General features: G+C 45.9%; 1 protein-coding gene across 5 annotated transcripts in view; it reads right to left on the bottom strand.

Annotated features, from left to right (window-relative positions):
• The window catches only part of Dlgap4 (DLG associated protein 4), a 77,174-nt gene that overhangs the window by 10,814 nt on the left and 44,539 nt on the right, over window positions 1-21,821 (bottom strand). For 3 of the 5 annotated variants that reach the window (XM_027945155.2, XM_027945158.2, XM_027945159.2), the window contains 3 exons: window positions 10,820-11,181; window positions 8,275-8,363; window positions 7,337-7,749 (listed from right to left, as the gene is read on the bottom strand). In XM_027945155.2, coding sequence (XP_027800956.1) covers window positions 7,337-7,749; window positions 8,275-8,363; window positions 10,820-11,181 — 864 coding nt within the window. Of the gene's footprint in view, window positions 1-7,336; window positions 7,750-8,274; window positions 8,364-8,601; window positions 8,682-10,819; window positions 11,182-21,821 lie in introns of those variants that run through there. The other 2 variants (XM_027945157.2, XM_027945161.2) reach the window with 2 other exon arrangements.

Raw genomic sequence — 21,821 nt, 5'->3', positions numbered from 1 at the left:
GTGAGGCCTTGGGTTCGATCCTCAGCACCACATAAAAATAAAATAAAGGTACTGCGTCCGACTAAAACTAAAAAATAAAATATTAAAAAAAAAACCAATGTTCTGGATTAGACAAAGGGGAGTGAAGAGAAGGGAGGGGGGATGAGACTAGGAAAGACAGAATGAATCAAACATAACTTTCTTATGTTCACATATGAATAAGCAACCAGTGTAACTCCACATTATGTACAACCACAAGAATAGGAAGTTATACTCCATGGATGCACTGTCACTTATAACTAAAAAGAACAAATAAAAAATTTTAAAAATGTTCTGAATTGGCCAGGCATGGTGGTACACCTCCTGTAATCCCAGTGATTTGGGAAAGTGAGACAGGAAGACCTCAATTTTGAAGTCAGCCTGAACAACGTAGTGAGACCCTGGTCTCAAAATAAAACTATAAAAAAGGGATGGGGATGTATGTAGCTCAGCAACAGACTGTCCCTGGGTTCAATCTCTAGAACCATACTAAACAAATGTTTAGAACTGAAAACTATAAACAATTCAACTGCTCATTAGTGGAATGGATAAACCATGGTATATTCATCAAGTAGAATGCTACACATCAATGAAAAGAACCAGCTTCAGGCATAGGCATTAACATGGAAAAATTTAAAAAAAAAGATGAATAATAAAGTCAAGTCTCAGAAAAATGTTTCTATTAATATAAATTTGACAAACAAGGAAAACAACATATTCCTTAGGAATATATACACATGTGGTAAAACTATAAAGAAAAGCAAGGATATAATTAACACAAAATTTAGGACAATACTTACTGCTTGGAAAAGAAGGTAATATATCACTGGAGTTCAAAGCAATTAGTAGGAATAAACCCAGGTATATAAGAATCACATTGTAAAGGGATTATGCTGTCTAAATTTGAAATAAAAAACACCAACTAGACAAAATTCCAAGTCATCTACAGTATATGCTAATTACAAAAATGTGATTAGGGTTCAGTGGTGCACACCTGAAATACAGCTATTGGGGCAGCCTGGGCAACTTAGTGAGATGCTATATCAAAATAAAATTTTAAGCTGGGCGCAGTGGTGCACACCTGTAATCCCAGTGGCTTGGGAGGCTGAGGCAGGAGGATCGAAAGTTCAAAGCCAGCCTTAGCAAGTTAGCGAGTCCCTAAGCAATTCAGTGAGACCCTGTCTCTAAATAAAATACAAAATAGGGTTGGGGATGTGGCTCAGTGGTTGAGTGCCATTGAATTCAATTCCCAGCACCAAATAAATAAGTAAATAAATAAATAAAATTTTAAAAAGGGTGAGGAGCCAGGAGCAGTGGTGCATATTGATAATCTCAGTGATTCAGGAGGCTAAGGTAGCAGGATGATAAATTTGAGGCCAGCCTCAGCAATTTAGTAAGACCCTGTCTCAAAAGAAAAAAAAAAGACGTGGTGAGGCTAGGAATGCAGCTCAGTGGTAAAGCACCGCTGGATTCAATCCCCAGACAAAAATAAATAAAAATAAAAGGGCTAGGCACTGTAGTTCAATGGTAGAATGCTTACCTAGCATGCTTAAAGCCCTGGTTTCAACACCCAGTACCATGAAAAGCAAAACGGTAAAATGGTGAAAGGTTGGAATTAAAACAGATGGAAAGAGAGAGACATAGTCAACAGACACCGTGCAAAGGAAGTCGGTCAGCGATGTTCAAAACACACAGAACGAGATGCTCAGGCAAAACAAACTACATTCCAGCGAATACTGTGGATCATTAAACATTCACCAGTAATATAATAATTCTGAACTTGACATAAGCTAATATATCTTCAAAATAAAGACAATGTGACAGAATTATAAGTAGATAAATTCGCCACTTACAGAAAATGGTGTGATACAGACACATCCCTAAAATACAGACCAATTACACGGAAAACAGTAAAAAAAAAAAAAAAAAAAGCTACTCTTTTGGAACACACGCCCCTTCCCCCTCCAGTTTTCATGCCTTGGCCTGCCCAGAGCAGCCTCCCACTCTCCCCAGATGGCTGCTCCAGATCTGCTCTCCCCAAAGCCTCAGCCCCTGCTACCTCCTCACATGGAGCTGATGGCTCCGCTTTCCCCTGCCACACCTCTGCTCAAATGCTGCCCTCCTCTACCACACACAGGAGCCCTGCGTTCCCCTACTCTAACAAGGTCACTCTTAACAACATACAAACATGCCTGTATTGCCCTGTTTAAAAAACAACAATTCACCACCCACCCTCTCCTTCAGCCCTCTACTTCTCTGCTCTTTAGTACAGGAAAAGCCATAGATAGTGTTGTCTCCAGTTACTCTCCTTCAAGTTTCTCTTACTCCTTCTCTAATCAGGCTGCACAATTCCTGATCCTGCCATCTCACCAAAATGGCTCTTCGAGGTCTCACATTAGGAGATTGTAGTAGAACTCTGTCATTATTAGAAATCACAGATAACACTGGTCCTTGCTACTTTGAAGTGACAGAAATTAGATTCACAATAGATCTTGTTACTTAATGCATTAAAGAAACATGTGCTACTATATCACAAAATTTTAATAACTGCATATTAATGTCATTGATAATCTTGGTATAATTTTTACTTTATGCATTTAAGACTACTATTTTGAGAAAGTGTCCATAGAAGTCTATTTTTAATAAGACCTGCCCACAAGAACTGTTGGGCAGCATCTCAATGCTTCAATCATACCCTAATTTTAATTTTTATCAAAATAGTTACTCATAATTAAAGTTAGTGGAATAAGTGGAAGGATAAACAACAAAAACAGATAAACTTCATCAAACTTAAATATTTATGCATCAAAGCGCACTATCAAGAAAGTGGTAAGATAGCACAGAATATAATATTTGTAAGACATATATACGAAAGGGGCTAATATCCAGAATATATAAAGGATTCTTAAAACTCAATAAAAAGGCCAATTAGCTGGCAGCAGGGGCATCTGTTTGTAATCCCAAATACTTGGCAGGCTTTGAGATAGGAAGATCAAGTTCTAGGCCAGCATGGGCAACTTAGCAAGACCCTGTCTCAAAAAATAAAAATAAAAAATAAAAAAATAAAAAGCTTGGGGTTGCAGCTCAGTGGTATATTACCTTGGGTTTCAATTCCCTGTATGTATGTATGGATGTATACATGCATGTATGTTTATTTTTTAAAAAGGCCTGAAGGTATAGCTAAGTGGTAGAGCATTATGAGCAGTTGCCTGGCATGTACAAGGCCCTAGGTTCAATTCCCAGTACCATACACATTCTCTCTCTCTCTCTCTCTCTCTCTCTCTCTCTCTCTCTCACACACACACACACACACACACACACACACACACAGGAATCTAAAAAATTAGAGACAATATAGGGAAACACAAAAACATATATACAAGTCTTGGGGCTGGGGTTATAGCTTAGAGGTACAATGCTTTCCTAGCATGTATGAGGCACTGGGTTCGAAGCACAACATATAAACAAACAAACAAACAAACAAATAAAGGTATGTGTCCATCTACAACTAAAAATATATTTTTAAAAACCCCATATATATAAGTCTCAAAGAGACAGAAGATACAATACCCATAAAACAAGGACAATATCTTATAAAAAAGGAACAGAATAAACCTATTAGCTCTTATTTAGATGGCTGCAGTCAAGGTTTGATGGGCAGGGTTGGAAGATGAAGTCAAGAAAACCTCCCAATTTCAATAGATTTCTCCAACAAAGATATTAAGAGCCAATAAGTTCATACAAAGACGCTCAGCATTGCTATTTACCATGGAAATGGAAATCAAAACCACAATTAGATCATACTTTATACCTATTAGGATGGCTATAGTCAAAAAGGTACTGGGAAATTAAAAGCTTCATACACGGCTGTTGGGAATGTTAAATGGTGTAGCTGCTTGGAAAGCAGTTTCACAGCTTCTCTAAAAGGTAAACACAGAGTTACTGCATGACCCAGAATTTCCAGTTCTAGATATATACACAAAAGAAACCAATAAACATTCATATTAAAACTTGTACATGAACCTGGGAGCAACAGCACATGCCGTTCCCAGAGACTCAGGAGGCCAAGTTCAAGAACAGCCTCAGCAATTTAGTGAGGCCCTAATAAGCAACTTAATGAAACCCTCCCAGTCTCAAAATAAAAAATAAAATTAAAAAGAGATGGATGGGGATGTAGCTCAGTAGTAAGTACTGCTGGGTTCAATCCCCAGAAAAAAAAAATTGTACTTGAATGTTTACAGCAACATTATTCATAGCAGCCAAAAATTAAAAATAACCCAAATGTTCACCAACAGATGAATACATGAGTAAGTTGTAGTATATTCATAAAATAGAATGCTATTTGGCAACAAAAAATGAATGAAGTATGGAAACATGCTACAACATGGATGAACTTTCCTTGAAAACATGCTGTGTGAAAGAAGTCAGACACAAAAGATCACATATTATATGATTCCATTGATATGAAATGTCTACATTAAGCAAATTATATAGAGACAGAAAGCAGATTAGTAGCTGCCTATTGATGGTGGGGGAAAGACAGTTTATGAATATGGAGTATCCTTTTGGGGAGATTAAAATGTTCTGGGCACAGTGGTATACACCTATAATCCCAGTGGCTTGGGAAGCTGAGGCAGGAGGATTGGAGTTCAAAGACAGCAACATCGAGGGGCTGAGCAACTCAGTGAGACTCTGTCTCTAAATAAAATATAAAATAGGGCTAGGGATGTGGCTCAGTGGTTGAGTGCCCCTGAGTTCAATCTCCAGTACCAAAAAAAAAAAAAAAAAAAATTTGGAATTAGGTAGAAATGATGGTTGCACAACAATGTGAATGTACTAAATGTCACGGAATTGTACACATTAAAAGGGTCAATTTTATGGTATGTGAATTATATCTCAATAAAGCTGTTACAGGGCTGGGATGTGGCTCAATGGTAAGAGTGGACTTGTTAGCATTTGAAAGACCCTATCACAAATAGGGAGAAATGAATACATGCACAGTTTCCAAAAATTTCTTTCTAATGTATTCCAGTAAAATGACAGACAAAAACCAAGAAAGCAGAAGACCATGTGGTCGAAAAAGCAGGATGCCCATCATGGAAAAATGCCAAGGACAATCCCTGGTGTTGCAAGGAAAAATCTCAGGGACAGCAGCTAAACAGCAGAACAATAAACCAGGCCCAAGCAGAGGACAAGGGGGCAGGAAAAATATGAAATCATGAGATTTATCTGATGATTTGGAAAATACTATTGATGAGCGTTGGTGGATCTGGTGGAGCAGGTAGAGAAATTACAAATAAGAATTTAGGAAAAATGGGGCTGGGGTGGTAGCTCAGTGGTACAGTGCTCACCTAGCATGCATGAGGCACTGGGTTCGATCCTCAGCACCACATAAAAACAAACTAATGTATCCACCTAAAAACTAAAAGATACATAAATAAATAAATAAATATTTAAAAAAAAAGAATTTAGAAAATGAACCAGGCCTAATGGCACACATTTGTAATTCCAGCTACTCTGGAGGCTAAGGCAGGGGGATCTAAAGTTTGAAGCCAATCTGAACAACTTAACTAGAACGATTAATCTCAAAAAGATTAAAATAAAAAGTGGGGCTGGGGATACAGCTCAGTTGTTAGAGTGCTTGCCTTGCATGCACAAGCCCTGGGGTTCACTCCTCAGCACCACACACACACAAAATAAATAAATAAAAATAAAAAGGACTGGGGATGTAGTTCAGTGCCACAGCACTTTCCTAGCATGTGCAAAGCCCAGAGTTCAATCACCAGTAACCCTGTCCCGACAAATTTAGAAAACAGAATGTACCACAAAGGAAGTAATCATTCTAGGAAAAACAGAATGTATTAAAAAAGAAACTGAAATAATAAATTAGAATGTAGTAAACAATAGCTGCATACTCATAGTAAACAGAAGCATTGGCTGTTACTTAGCAAAAATCCACATGAGGTCATATGTGGAGGGTGGGGTGCAGGAGGTGGAGGTCTTTTGATAGGTCTAACACTCATTTATTATAACATGAAATCACCACATAATGATGACTAATTTTAGAGAGGAAATAGAAAGTAATCACATTTTAAAAAAGAAACATGAAGGACTGGGACTGTAGCCCAGTGGTAGAACGCTTGCCTAGCACACGTGAGGCACTGGGTTCAACCCTTAGCACCACATAAAAAATAAATAAATAAAATAAAATTATATAAAGAAAAGAAAAGAAAAAGAAACATGGAAGCAAATACCAGAACAGACATCTGATCAGAGCTAGCAGTGGGGAAGACTGCAGTGGGAAGTGGCAGGATAGTTTGTCAGGCGCCTTGGGTGTTTTCTGATCCTTGCCTCTGGTTTGATTTTTTTAAATACCTCATTGTATAAAGTTATTAGGCACATACCCCACAACAGTTCCCTACACACCTGGGTGTATCAAAGCTGGGAACTGGCCTAGAGGACCATAAAAACTGATTCCAAAGCGCGCTGTAAATCATCAAAGGGTACACTCCTCGGGCCACCCTGGCAGGGTTACTGGAATGTGAATCTATCGTATTGGACACTATGAAGACCTGTCCTTCCTGAACTTTTGTGGAGGAGGAATTAATGGGAAGCAGAACTTTGGCTGAATGAGGTCAGTGCAGAGCAATAGGCTGGAGCTTCCCAAGGGCCTGCCTTTTCTTGCTTTGCTGCTAGGCAAGTACTCTGCCACTGAGCTATACTCCAGCTCGATCTAGTTCTTTCTTAAACTCATTTCTTAGGATTTTTTTTTTTTTTTTAGGCATGGTATAGATAGAGATGGTAAGTGGAAAAGTAGAAAACTTCTGTTCCTAACATCCTATCAAGGCTCTGTCAGATTTCTGGTGTTTGGCACACAACAAACAATAAGGAGTTGTTGATGGAACAATTATGGTACCAACTTTCTCTGTGTTCCGCACTCCATCAGGCCCTTCACACCAACCATCACATTCAATCCTCACAACACGCCTATGCAATTCAAGAGGAGGATTAGGAAATAGCCTCAGAGTAACCTGAGTAAGGTCACGTCATTAGTAGGGAAGAGCTGGGATGCAAATTCATGTGTGGCTGAGCCCATAGCCTACACGACTAGCAGCTATTGCCTTAGTCTTAGTCCTAACTAGAAAGACATTTAGTTGGTAGGTAAAGATGGATGGCAGAAAGGAAAAAAATGAAAGTAAAACTGGCTCAAGAACAAAATCTAAGAGACTCTCCCCAGAGGCCTAGGCTGGCCAAAAGCTGGAGAACAGCCATGTGCCCCTGTTCCCTTGCCCCAGGGGGTCATTCTTACAGTACACACCTTCTTCAGAGAGGTTGTTCTCTTTGGTCTCCTTGTCCATCTGGCAGCACCAGCCTTCCAGCCGCTCTGTCTCTGCCTGAAGTAGCTTCAAGAACCAGTAGCCATCTCGGCGGCAGGCCCCAGGCTGTGCTGGCTCTGATGGGGAGCTGGAGGAGGTCTCGAGCCAGGGGTCAGGTGGGGGCAGCGAGGATGCCTCAAGGGCAGGGTCGCTGTTGTCTCCATAGGAGAGGTTGCGCTTGATCTGGGCAATCTTGGGGGCCTGCCGGGGGCCGGCATCAATGCTGATGGAATTGGGGTGTGGGGTACAGTCCGGGAGGCTCCTCTCAGATGACTTACAGCTGGAGTCATTGGCATCCTGGGTATCGGAGTCTGTGTCCCGTCGGGAGGACATACTGTGAGAGGGGGCGCTGCTTCTGTGGGTGGGGGGTGGATGGGGTAGGGACAGGAAGGAGCGAGTCACCAAAAGGGCCAGAGACCAGAGGCCAATTGACCCGGACACACGGGAGACAGAGAAACGGATGCATCATCTGCTCACCATGCGCCTGAAGCGGGTCCCACAGCCCCCGTCTCATTCTCTGCTCAGCCCTTGCCCCGTCCCACCCATACCCACACGCACGCACACACACACGAGGACAAGGTCATAAGGTTGCCTGTTTACTGCAGTGGGGCCAGGAAGACCACCAACATCAGGTTAGCTGGGGCCATGTCCCAGCCCAGCCTTGGCCCCCGTGGGCTGACTGGTCTCACAGAGCAAGTGCTCATTTGTCCATCCACCCACCCCCTGCCCAGCCTCCCACGCCTGGGCCACGCCAGCACCCCAAACCCAGCTTGGTTACTAGAAATCCAGCAAGGAGAAGTGGGTTAGGGAGAGCAGGAGAGGTGAGAGCAGAGGGAGGGAGAGGAGGGGGAGAAGCGGCCACCACCTCTGTCCAACTTACCGCCAGTCGTCCTCTACCTGAACCCCGATGGACTGGAATTTGGTAGCGGGACTGGGCTCCTCTTTTGGCACTGGCTGAATGCAGTCAACCTTATTGAAGGACAATGACAGCAACGGCACGGAGACAAAGACAAAAATAAAAAACAAACACCACACTTGCTGCTGAAATTCACATTAGTGGGACGACGCAAACGGACGTGTGGACAGACAGACACGAGGCATGCGGACACTGCACGTAGGCCCGAGGCCGGACCAGGTTAAGCCGGGCACTGCTCATTCGCGCGGAGGCGGGAGGTGGGGTGGGGTGGAGATGACTGGCTTTCCCTACTCTGAGGAGGGTGCCATCACATCGATCGCTTTGGGTCCGTTGTCGTCCGAGAGGTGGGAACCGTTCCTTCTAGTCCTCTCCTTTACACGCATCAGAGAGAAGAAAAAAAAGGACAACGAAAGAGAAAGAGAACACACACACACACACAAAGCCATAGCCGTTATCTGGTGCAGTTGAAGCTGGGGGCTGTCTTGAGGCAAAGATCACTCCCCCAACCCTGCGGCTGAAGCCTGGAAGGGCAGGTTGGAGACCCTGGACCAACGGCAAACTGTGGACAGTGGTACTGGGTTTGAGAACTGCCACCAAAGCAAGAATTAGTGAAGCCCGGAACACTATGAGATGCTGTCCCTGGGTCTCAATCACAGTTGGTCATAGTGAGGCCTCCTTCAGCATGAGTGGGCAGCAGAGCCGACGCCACGCCAACACTTGTTTTGTAAAGGGGAGGAAATGTGGCAAGAGCAGTGCCCTGGGCCTGCCCATCTCTTCTGGGACAAAGGAGCATCCAGACCAGCCCTCTCATCATGGCTTGAGAATGAGGGGTCAGGGTAGCCTCAGAAACTGGAACTGTCCAGTCACTTTGTTTCATGAACAGAACAGGGACTAGGGAAGCTTTCTGGCATGGGGATGTAGCCATATCGCCCCCAGGCAAGAGCCAGCTGAGGGGGAGCAGCATCACTGTATCTTCACGGAGCTGCAGTGAGAACAAGGGACAGGATGAAGCCAGGGAAAGAGACACTCAGAATGAGTCCAAGAATGATTTTGTCCTGTTTTATGTAAAAGGACAAGGATGTCCTAGTTCTCTTGGGCCTTCTGGGAAGATAGGAGGATCTGGTTTGGCCAAAAAGAGAGTGGGCTGCCTAAAGATGGGTGGCTGGGATTACAGGTTACTCCATGCTCCCGAGAATCCCATCTGGAGAGGCTGGACAAAGTGGGGGGTGAGTCCCTATGAAGAAGCCCAGCTGGATGGAGCCAGCAGGAGCACAGAAAACAGGAGAGTCTCCTGGCCAACTTCCTTCCTGTGTATACACAGGGAAACCAAAGCCTGGAGATGCCTCTTGGCAGGTACAAGCTAGTCCAGTGAAAGGACCTGCCCCGTAAGCTTTCTCTATTCCATTCAATGTCCTTGTGTCCCACGTTCTTTTCCATGCTAGTGTTTTCTCATTAGCTTGGCCACATTCACTCGCACAGGGGTGGCTGGGGAAATGAAAATCCCTTCAGCCCTAAGCCCCAGTGCACACCACTTTGATCCACCCCTGGAAGGGTTCTACCTCTCCCTGAGCTCTCTACCCACTGTAGCAGCCTCTCTCTCTTTGCCTTGAGTGTGCCCTACTTTCTCCTTTAGTCTGAAGGACCGAGGCAGACAGAGTCCTCTCACTCTTGATTTAAAGCAACTCCTGAAAACTATTAGGCAGCCCAAGTTGGCCCCACTCAGCTAACAGAAGACACACTGCTAATGTTGGGTGCATGCAGGAGGTTCCACAAGGCAGGGAAGGGGAAAACGGGTGCTCCTTCCTGCTGGTTGCCATGGATATGAGTGTGTAGTGGCATTTGGCTTCTGGCAGGGCCCTCTGGCTTAGGCCACATGGCCCTGAGGAACCATCTCACTGGTCCATTTCCCATGGATGGAGGCTTTGGGACCGGCATCATACTTTTCAATTTGACATGAGCCTGGTGCCTCAAGCCACCTACCTGTCCCCAAGGCCCGAGAGGGCTCTGGGCAAAGATCCCCTTGAGCAACCCCCACAGCTCAAGGGCCCTGGGTCCTGGGCCCGTGACCCTTCGGTGTTAATGTTCCGCGCTGTTCCCACTGCCAAGCGGGGCTATGGCTTCCGTACCCGAGCTGACCTTAGATTAAAGAACTGTTAGGCCAGTCCTGCCTCCCATGGGTTGGCTGGCAGGGCAAAGGGTGGAGTGGACAGACAGACAGTGGACAGCAAACAGTGGACAGGAGATGGCTGGCTGAGTGTAACTACATTCACTGGGATAACCCACCAGAGGAGCAGGAATATATGCCCACGGCGCAGGCTCTGCAGCATGGTGGGTGGACACGAGGAGAGCATGCCTGAGTGAAGTTTGGCTCAGCCCCTTGGAGGAGACCCCCAAAATTGACAGATAAACCACCTTTTCCCAAGAGACCTAGTGGGCCTCCGCCAGATGTAATTACACGCAGGCAGGTGCACAGAATGGACTGAGGACACAGTGCAAAAGGGGCTCCTACTTGTATTCCTATTGATGACAGTTTCCGTTTGGGGATGGCCTCAGAGTGAGACTCGGAGCTGGTCAGGGTCCCTTGTTCGTTCTTCAAAGCTGCATGTTTTGGAGGTGGCTCTGGGGCTTCAGGGGCTGGGGTGATTCCGCCCCGTGTCACGCTTGGTGGTCGGGTATTGCTGTCTAGGCTGTCTGATGAGTTGCTTAGGCCCGACTGGCTTGTCACCTCACTCTTGTGGTCCTGGCTGTCCAGGTAGGTGTCCTGGGCAGACTCGGTACTGCTCTGGACTGTGACGGAGATGAAAGGCTTTGATGTGGTACGTGGAGGGACTGGTGGTGGGGTCTTCTTATATGCCACTAGGCATGATGAACCTGTAGGTTGGTGAGAGGAGAAAGTGAAGCCTCCAACCCTCTGAAGCCCCTTTCAAGACTGAGACCCTGCCTGACCTGGCCCTAACTCCAGCCTCAGACATTACCTCTATGAGGACCTGTGGAACAAGAATATGAGGTTCCCAACAACCAAGATAGACACTCACAGGCCCTGCCCACCACCATTTGAGGCCAAGGCTAGGAGGGAATGCAACATTAACCAAGGACACTGTCCACCTCAGTCACACACAAAGGTATTATTCAGCTGGGGCATAGGATAGATGGCCAGGTGCACTTAAGTTCAAAGCCCCAAGGCTGGGACAGAGCCTGACCCATGCCGGGAAGAGGTGGTGGTAGCAGTGGAGCTCAAGACAGCCGAGGAATGGTTAACTTTGCTTTCCTCACAGTCGCTGAGACACCTACTCCTCCCCGGTCTTTTCCTTCTTCTTTTCACCCTATCTCTTCCTTCTGTGTGGATGTGCCTTCCCATCTTTTCAAAGATGAACTTATCTTTCAGGACTTGGCTAACCCCTTTCCATCTTGCCTTTATCACCCCACCTCCTCCTCCTCATGTGACTACCCACATAACAACCTACCATCCCCAAGACTCCATCACGCCTGGTCCAACTCCCTGTCTTCTGCTAAGATTCAGGGAATCAGAAGCTACCAAAAGTGGGCTCTGAGAAATTTCTGAATCACATTCCTAGCCCCGCCTGGGTAGGGCACTCAGCATGGCATAGGATACCACAGGCCAGTGTTTTGCTTCTCGGAGGCTGCACTGTTGGAAACAGAAGGTGCTCTTCCAGGAGTGCTGCCTCTGCGAGGGCTGGGTCTGCCCACTGTCCTTTCTCAGCACCTTAACTGCAGGTGCCCTCTGCCCTGTGGGAATCAAAAAAAGCCCTGCCTCATCCTGGGAGTGGCAGCCAGATAAGCCCTGCCTTCAAAAGCTACCACTCACACAGATGGTGATAGCCCAACAGCAACTCACAAAACAAGGCCCAGTGCCATAGGGGACACGGATAAGGGAGAGCAAAATCCTTCTTCCTGCAAATTGCACATACTATGCAGTATTACTACACAAATCTATCAGAAGAGCTAAAAGGAAGTGATAACATTAAATGTTATGTGGATGTGGACAGACTGATGGCACAAACCACCCTGAAAACAGAATGCATTTTCTTATAAAATCAAACATGCAATTAGCATAAAACCCAGCAACTGCACCCTTGGGCATTTATCCCACAGGAATTATAGCGAGAATGTTCAGGGCAGCTTTATTTGTAACAGCCAAAAGCTGGAAACAACCTAGATGTCTGTCAGTGGGTGAATGGTTAAATGTACTGTGGTACACCCATACCATGGAATACTCCTCAGCAATAAGAATGAATGAATGATTGTTATAAGCAACAATCTGGAAAAAATCACAAGCAAATTATGCTGAGTGAAAAAAAGCAATTTCAAAAAGTTCCATCCTATATAATTCTATCTTGATAAAATTCTTTTTTTTTTTTTTTTAAGTTACTAGAGATTGAATCCAGGGGTGTTTAACCACTGAGCAACATCCCCAGCCTATTTGGTATTTTTTTATTTAGAGACAGGGTCTCACTAAGCTGCTTAGGGCCTAAGTTGCTGAGGCTGGTTTTGAATTCACGATCCTCCTGCCTAAGCCTCCCGAGTTGTTGGGATTATAGGCCTGTGCCACCATGCCTAGCTATAAAATTCTTGCAATGACTTAATTTCAGAGATGGAGAAGAAATTAGTAATTGCCAGTACTGGGGTAGGAGAACTGAGGGGGAAAGCTGACAGGATGAGCAAGAGAAAAGTAGGTGTGGTTTAAAAACAAGAGGGACCCTATGTGGTGATGGCCTGGATTAGCATCTTGACTGGGAATCATTATATCTGCATGTGTTATGAAACTGCACAGAATTAAACAAATGTGCACATGTGAGTATGACAGAAACTGGGGAAATACAAATAGACTGGGTGGACTGTAACTATGTCCATATTTTGGATGTGAGATGGTCCTACAGTTTTGCAAGATTTTACCATAGAAAAATACTGGGTAAAGGTCAATACACAGGAAACCCTGTCTGCCCCACCTTTTCTGGTACCATACTAGGGACTGAACCCACAGTCTCATACATTCTAGACAAGTGGTCTACCACTGAGCTACATTTATAGCCCTTTTATTACTTTTTAAAAATTTGAGACAGGACCTCACTAAGTTGTACAGGCTAGCTTCAAACTTGTGATCTTCCCACCTAAGTCTTCCAAGCTGCTTTACAGCTGTGCACCACTGCATGCAGCTAAAGGGATCCCTTCACATTATTTCTTACACTGCATGTGAATCTACAATTACCAAAATATGAAAAATTCAGTTAAGGGCTGGGGAAATAGCTCAGTTGGCTTGCCTCACATGCACAAGGCCCTAGATTCAATTCCCAGCATGGGTGGAAAAATTCAGTTAAAAAAAAAAAAAATCCATCTGTCTTTCATCCAAGAGACATCTATGAAGCCAGGCTCTGTATTGGATTTCAAAAACTAAAAACCCTCATCAGCAGAGAAATGGGAATGAAATGAGAAATTCTAAAGTAACAGAAACCACAACAGAAAAGCCCAGGGAGCTGGAAGCTAGGTCCTGTGCCCAGCTTAATCTGGAGGTGATATGTTCTAGGAGCTCTGACCCAGAACACTTTCCATTCTGTTCAAAATTTCCCAGCCTTGCTTAGGCCTTGAGGAAATTCAGGGACCTCCCAGACAGACACACTTACAATCTCTGGTTGCCAACCTATAAAGGGCAAGACAGCCTCATCTCTGGGTCAAGAAAAGAAAGTCCACAATGGAGTAGAAGGCAAGGTTAGGTCATCAGATGATCCTCCACTTACAACCTTGCACAAAAGGAGGCAAACCTGCTCAGGGAACAAGAGTGTCTGTTCCTGGCTGACCCTAATACACAGGCTGATGGCCCAAACTTGGGTCATTTACTAAGTTGTATCCAGCAGCTTTGGGGCTTTGTAACTTAAGATGCACAGAGATTCTATGAGGTGGGGTATCAATCATGCCCATTTTACAGATGGGGCACACAAAGCTCAGAAAGGCTAAATAACATGCCTTAGTCCATGTCAACCACATCTGCTTGACTTGCACAGCTACCTTACTCTGTTCCCCAGGCCTTAGGCCCCTCCCAGCTGGGCAGGGGCTGCAGGTGTTTGAGGCCTTCACTATGTTCCCACAGCTGGGCTCTGGGGCCAGCTGCAAGGCCATGCCTGAGCTAAGATCTCACTGCTGGGGTAGGAAGGGCTGAAAGGCAGAGACTTGGTTTCCAGGCCTGTCTCTTCTCAGGCAAGAAGAAGGCCCGCTTGCCCTCTGGCCCTTTCAGTATCCTCATCTATTCAGTGGGTAGGGTGGAGGTGTGGTTCTAACTGGGTAAGAGCACACCACATTCACAGAGCCTGTGGCAAACTCATCTTCTCATTCTTTTTTTTTCTTTGGTACTGGGGATTGAACCCAGGGGTGCTTAACAACTGAGTAACAACCCCAGCCCTTTTTATATATATATATTTTTTTTGAGAGAGGGAGAGAGAGAGAGAGAATTTTAATATTTATTTTTTAGTTATCGGTGGACACAACATCTTTGTATGTGGTGCTGAGGATCGAACCCGGGCTGCACGCATGCCAAGCGAGAGCGCTACCGCTTGAGCCACATCCCCAGCCCTTTTTTTATATTTTATTTTAAGATAGGGTCTCTCCAAGTTGCTCACGACCTTGCTAAGTTGCTGAGGTTGGCTTTAAACTCAGGGACTCTCCTGCCTCAGTCTCCCAAGTTGCTGGGATTACAGGTGTGCGCCACCATGACTGACTCCATACATTTTTTCATTCAAGGACAGGTGTAGAGCCTCCCATCGCTGACAGGATCCCTTCATTCCCTCTTACTTGAAGTTCTATCATTTGAATACTCCTTTGGTGGTTATGAACATGAAAAGCCTGATTCAAATCCCAGCTCTGTCATTTGCTGGTGTGTAGCCCTGTCTCCTTGTAGAAAGGGAGTAATGAATTGGGCTGTATCACAGAAGTCAGGCTCAGCCTGGCCTGATCCCACTGGTGTTGGGTACAGAGGGAACTGGGCCAGATTTCTACCACTCCCTAGCTACTGATTCTCTGATCAGCCCAGGGGAAGTTCCCCCCAAGAACTGGACACTTATAGCAGCAGTTGAAGCCAACCACTACAGAGCCCAACCAATAGCACCGGTTCACTGGGATTTCAGGAATGGATTTGTTTGGCCTAGAAAGTCCCAGGTTTGGGTGCTGGTGATGGGAGAGGCTTTCCACACTAGATTAAAACATTGAAGCTGCCAGGCACGGTGGCATACACCTCTAATCCCAGTGGCCTGGGAGGTGGAGGCAGGAAGATCTCGAGTTCAAAGCCAGCCTTGGCAAAAGCGAGGTGCTAATAAGCAATTCAGTGAGACCTTGTCTCTGAAAATAAAATACAAACTAGCGCTGGGGGTGTGGCTTAGGGGTCAAGTGTCTCTGAGTTCAATACCTAGTACCAAAAACAAAACCAAAACAAACAAACAAACAAAAACCCCAGTGAAACCAGCCCCAATTTGCTCAAAATGAAAATGAATCTGCCCTGTAAGAGTGCAATAATTACTGTGTGGGAACTAAAGCCTGGCTGAGGCTGTGTGATCCCAGTCAAAGTCCTGGTGTCCATCTCTGAGGTGGGGCTAATACAGGCTATAAGGAGTCAGTATGTGTGATGGTCTCCAGGGTGTGGTAGGGAAGAGGTACCCCTTCTCTTGGGAGACAACAGGGCTGCTCACAGTCAGCAGTCTGGACAGAAGGCAGAGCTCCAACTATTCTCTCAGAGCTGACAAGGTCCAGGGTCCTGCTGAAGCACGCAAAGTAGGCAGTCATTGGAGGGAAAGTGAACTGGTGAGAGGCCAGGTCAGATGCAGTAAGGGCCAAATGTGATAAAAGTAAACTTATCTTGGATTCTCTGTCTCCTGGGGTTCAGGTCACAAACAGATAAATGGTGCAATTAAGAGGGTTTGGGGGGCTGAGGCCTCCCTGGGAGTGGGCATCTCTGCTCTGAGACCCACTCCCAGGGCAGGGGTGTGGAGCCTTACCTCATTTCCAGAGCCTGCATGCAGGAAACACAGGCCAACGCCTCACCCTTGGCCCTGCCAACATCTCAATCCATCTCTGCCCACTTCAGTTCCTTACATGTTTCTAGTGTTACTTTCTCTGAGAGCCCTTCCCTGACTACGCTCCTTTCTCCATCACCCAGGAACCTCTGTCAGAGTTGCCATCATTTATCTGCTCTTTTAAGAATCTGTTGCCAGGTACAGGCCAGGAGCAGTAGGGGGCATGCGTGTGTGTGTGTGGGCGGGGGGGTGTGAAAGTAGGGGGAAACTGTCTTGGCAGAGGCCCAGGGTAATGACTCAAGCACAGAAGGCTGTCAATAAATATTTGTTGAATGAGAAAGTAAACCTCATTATCACTACAAAAAACCTTCAGGTGCCCAAAATCAAGATTATTTGGTGACAGGGAAGCCTCCTAACACTTTAGCATCTGAGATTGCAGACCCATTCCCCAATTCAGAGTCCCTTTGGCTTGGTCCCCACCCACCCATCTCTGCAGCTTCATCTTCTACTTGCCCACCCCTCAGCATGCCCCTTCCAACTTCAGAGAACAAAACACACCACAGGTTCATGCACCCAGGCCTTTGCACATGCACCTCTTCCTGCTAGAACACTTCTCCCTGCTCTTAGTACTTCTTGTCCTTCTGCCAGCCTTTTTACCCCAGTTCTTTCTGGTCCAGACAGCCAGTCCCCCTCCTTTCTCTGTGCATCATGAAACACTTGGGCTGTGGTCATGCCCCTGACTTAGCACGTCCCTTGTGTATTGGTGACCCAGTGCCTGGCCCAGAGGGCACATAGCCATCATCTGCCAATTAAATTTTATAGAGAGGAGCCAGGCGTGGTGGTACACACTTATAGTCCCAGCTACCTGGGAAGATGAGGCAGGAGATTCTCAAGTTCAAGGCCAGCCTCAGCAACTTTGCAAGACACTGTCTTAAAATAAAATAAATAAATAGGACTGGTAATGTAAATCAGTGGTAGAGTGCTTGCCTAGCATGCATGAGGCCCTGGGTTTAATCCCAAGTACCACAAAAACAAGCTTTTAGAGGGAAGTAAGTGCCCAAAGACCCAAGATGTTGGAGCTGGGAGGCTCCCAATCCTCCAGGTTGTGACTGCTGTCCTCTCTACCTTAGAGAGATGCTCTACATGTCACAATTTACAAGATGGCATATGAGTCCAACTCTTTCTCCATTCACTCTGGAAAACTTGTTTTCCTGGGACACCTGGGTGTCGGGTATGAATACTCCTGCAGCTTGACTGCTCCAGATGGTCCTTGCACTTATTTTCAAAGATGAAGCGCCTGCTAGGACACAGCATAGAGACACATCAGGTGGGCTGAATGCTTGCCCAGCCCCTAGTCTCAGCCATGCAGGTCCCTCATGCCAAGCCTCAGAAAGGAACCAGTTGTGCTGTGCAGCCTCTGTTCAGTTTGTCCCTGGGCCTAGACATCTAGCCCAGCCTTCCTATTCCTAGTGCACAAGTTCTTGCTTCTTCAAAGTAGAAGCTGTCTTTGTCTCATTGTTTCTGTTTTCTCTCCCAAGATTTTATCCACCAATTAATCAGGTAAGAACAAATTTTTTTCCTTATTTTATTTTCTATGTCAAGGTATACAAGGTGGCCAAACAGAGATCCAGACACTCAGGAGTAGCTGTGACTCAATTTCCTGAGAGATTTGGAGTCTGATCCTACAAGTGCACTGGAGACAAGGCTGGATTTGATCCTGAAGGCAGCTTGGCAAACTGGCTCTCAAGGGTGTGAGCCTGGCAGGGGGCTAGAGAAGAGGGGTCCTAGACTCCTCAAGAGGAGCACAGTCACAGTGTGAGAGCTGTGGCAGCAGGCCTTACAGAGAAGGTAGGGGACAACTCTAGGCCCACAGGAGTGGAGAGGGCTGGCATCAGACAGAGCCAGGTACCCTGACCTCCCTATGCTACCTCTGCCGGCTTAAGAAAGAGCTTGTTGGAGGAAGGGTCAGGGCCTGTTCCCTCTCCCACCCAATAAGTCTGTCAACCATGCAACCAAACCAGGTGTTTCACTTGTGATCTATGGCAAAAAAAGAATTCAAAGGCTCCCACCCACCTGGTTGCAAATTCCTCCCTCCTTTCCCATTTCCTTCCCTGCACAGCTGGGGAAACTAGGAAAGAATTCCAAGCGGATAGGTCAGGATCAGGTACAGAAGACCCTCTTAGAGCCACTTCTCTGTTGACAGCCCCTCTATTGCAATCTGAGCGCCACTTCCCTCACTGTGCCTCAAGAGTTAGCAACACCAGACTGGCACTTCTCTGGCCAACACCCTCTCAAGTTCATCTAGGATCCTCTACTGTTCCCCTAACTAGGCTCTCCCCAACTTTTTGTCCCATCCTTCCTTTCTCTGGTCTACAGCCAGCCTCCTCTAGATCTCCTTACACAATTCTGCTCCCTGGCCTTCCAACTCCAATGTTGCCCTTCCTGTCCCTCCTACCCTGGCCACCTGAGGAATCCAACCATGTCACTACTTTGTTTGAAAACTTTTGATGGTGCCAAAGGACTTGGAACTACGCTTTTCCCATTTCTGGAATACCCCTTCATGGGGGTATTCAGGGCCTCCAGAATCTGTACCTGCTTTAGGCCCTAATGTCTATAGCTCAATAGGTTACAAAGGTTTCACACTGGTGAAAATGTCCACAAAGCTCAGGGAGCCAGCCCTGTCCTGTTAGGCTTGCACAAAAGCCAAGATGTAGTCCTGTTTATAATGATTCTGAGGGTAACAGCTGACCTTACTGGCTGGAGCCAGGCCTGGGCAAGCACTTCTTGTACAGTTGATCCTCATTATTCATGAACTCTGCATGTGGGAATTTACCTACTCACTTAAATTTACTTGTAACCATAAGACCCATACTTGAGGGGCTTTTTCAGTCACTCACACACATTCACAGCTGAGGTGGAATAATGTGACACTCCCCATTTTCATTTTAGCTTTCATAAAGTAAGTCAGTGTCCTTCTCATAGTCTGTTTAGTACTACACTTCTACCATTTTTGTGGTGTTGTTGGTTTAAAATCTCCAAGTTACTGATGAAGTGCTGTCTAGTGTTCTAAGTACAGAAGGCTGCAATGTGTCTTATGGAAAAAAGTGAGTTAGATATGCTTCATTCAGGGCTGAGTCAGCACTGTTGGCCACAAGTTCAATGTTAATGAACCACCTATTATATTAAGAGTCTTTAAGCAGAATCACATATAAAACAAGGTAAAGGTTTGCTGGGGAATGTGACTATAGGCTTGCAGCGACTCCATCTTGTCCATGGGAACAATGGTATTCGCTATGACTACAGAGCACTGACTTCAGCTGCATGCAAACTCACCGAATCCTCAAAACCAGGACCTAAGAGGTAGGTTCTGTCACTATCCCATTTTACAGAGTGATGAAGAAATTCGCCCTTGCTCAACTCCCAGCAAGGCAGTGTTAGGCTGGGGCTTGAACTCAGGCTACCCAAAGGCTGAGCCCTACTCTCTGCCCGCTACACGGTACCAACTCCAGGAGGATAGAGGGAGGCAGCAGCCTTGGCCACCCACAAAATGGGGTGTGATATCCAGTGTGTTCTGGAAAGGAGCCAAATAGATGAAAGATGTAAAGTGTTCTATAATCATGGTGACCCTGCCACTCCTGCTACCATGATTTCTGGATGAAGGGGAGTGATCACCTCCTGGGAGACAATCTGGGGCCTTGTGGTAAAGGGATCTCTGTGAGCAAAGGATCAGCAGCCTAAGGCATGGGAAGACAGATGCTGAGCAGGGCACAGCATGGCCAAGTGGAACTGAGGTAGTCTAGCTGGTGGAAAATAGCTGGGGATCAAGGCAAGGAGAATAAGAGTGGACTGCCTCTTTTCAGTTGGGGGTCCTTGGCTTCCTGGGGCCATCTGTAAAATGGGAACAGAGGTAGCTTCTTCCTGTCCACAGCATCCCTCTTAAAAGTCCCTCCAGTTTGGGCTGTGGTCAGAATATTTTTTTTAAATTTATTTTTATGTGGTGCTGAGGATTGAACCCAGGGCCTCGCATGTCCTAGGCGAGCACTCTACCACTGAGCCACAACCCCAGCCCGGTCAGAATATTTTATAGCACACATGCCCTGACAACAGTGAGGATGTTATCACCTATTATCACAAAAGTTCCAGTGTACTTGGCAATTAGGCAGGGAAGTCCAAGGCCATCTCAAGCTGAGCAAGTCCAGAATGAATCTGAATCTTCTCCTCCCCCACACTAGCCTTGCTCTCCGGGGAGAGGGGACCTCATGTACTCAGCTACACATTCCTACCCTTCCTCCATTGGCAGCTCAATCCCTTGCCAGGAAACCAATATTATTACAGAGGCCTGTGGCCTCAGCCCTCTTACCCTCTCTTATTTGTGGTCTGACTAACTCAAAATCACTCTTTGAGTCCTGAAGTTTTTGTTTTTGGTACTGGGAATTGAACCCAGGGGCACTTTACCACTGAGCCACATTCCCAGTCCTTTTTTATTTTTTGAGACAGGGTCTCACTAAGTTGCTTAGGGCCTTAATAAGTTGCTGAGGCTGCTTCAAATTTGCAATCCTCCTGCCTCAGCCTCCTGAGTTGCTTGGATTATAGGTATGTGCCACTGAGCCTGGCTGAATCCTAAGTTTTAAAAAACACAAACTGGATTACTTCTTCCCCTTTTAAAGTTCATCCCCACTTCATGACGAATAAAATCCACTGTGCTGACCTCAGCCATTACAAAAACTGGTTTCTGCCTACCCTCTCCAGCCTCTGCCCTTGTTCAGACACAGCAGCCTCTTTGCTATTTCTAAAATGCTCCAGGTAGTGGGCTGGGGTTGTGGCTCAGTAGTAGAGCTCTTGCCTAGCATGTCTGAGGCCCTGGATTTGATCCTCAACACCACATAAAAATAAAGGCACTGTGTCCATCTACAACTAAAGATATATATATATATATAAAATGATCCAGGTAGCTCCCACCCCAGGGCCTTTAGCCTGCTGCTTCCTGTCTTCTCATCTGTGCAAGTCTGCTTCTTAACCTGACCTCAGTTCAAGGGTCATATCTTCAATGAGGCCTCCCTGACCGCCCTGCCTCCTTGTTTGAGGATACTGTTTGTTTCATTCAGGCACTGATCACTTCCAGTTCTCTTATCTTTTGTCTCCCCCCTACCATTTAGGGAACTTGAGTATCTAACATAGGTCCCTGAGGTCAAGTACCTTGGGTATCTTATATTATTACCATGTTTTCCTAGCACCAAGGCCAATACATGGTGAGGCTCAGTAAATTGAAAGAATGAATAAATCTCTAGGCTTGGGGAAGCAGAATGACTTACTCCTGGCTCTGAGTTGGAATCAGTAAGGCCTAGGCCAGGGCTCTGAACCTCCTTCGGGTCAGACCCCAGCACACACTCACATCCACCCCCATAACAGCACAATTTGATAGGAGGTAGAGCTTTGAATAGCTCTACTTTAAGTCGGGCAACAAGGCTATGGGAATGAGAGCTCAACAAACCCTAA

Source organism: Marmota flaviventris, chromosome 2 (assembly GCF_047511675.1).
Source record: "Marmota flaviventris isolate mMarFla1 chromosome 2, mMarFla1.hap1, whole genome shotgun sequence".
Classification (NCBI taxonomy): Eukaryota; Metazoa; Chordata; class Mammalia; order Rodentia; family Sciuridae; genus Marmota; species Marmota flaviventris.
The sequence above is the reverse complement of the archived record's forward strand: the minus strand, read 5'-3'. Positions and strand labels throughout refer to the sequence as shown.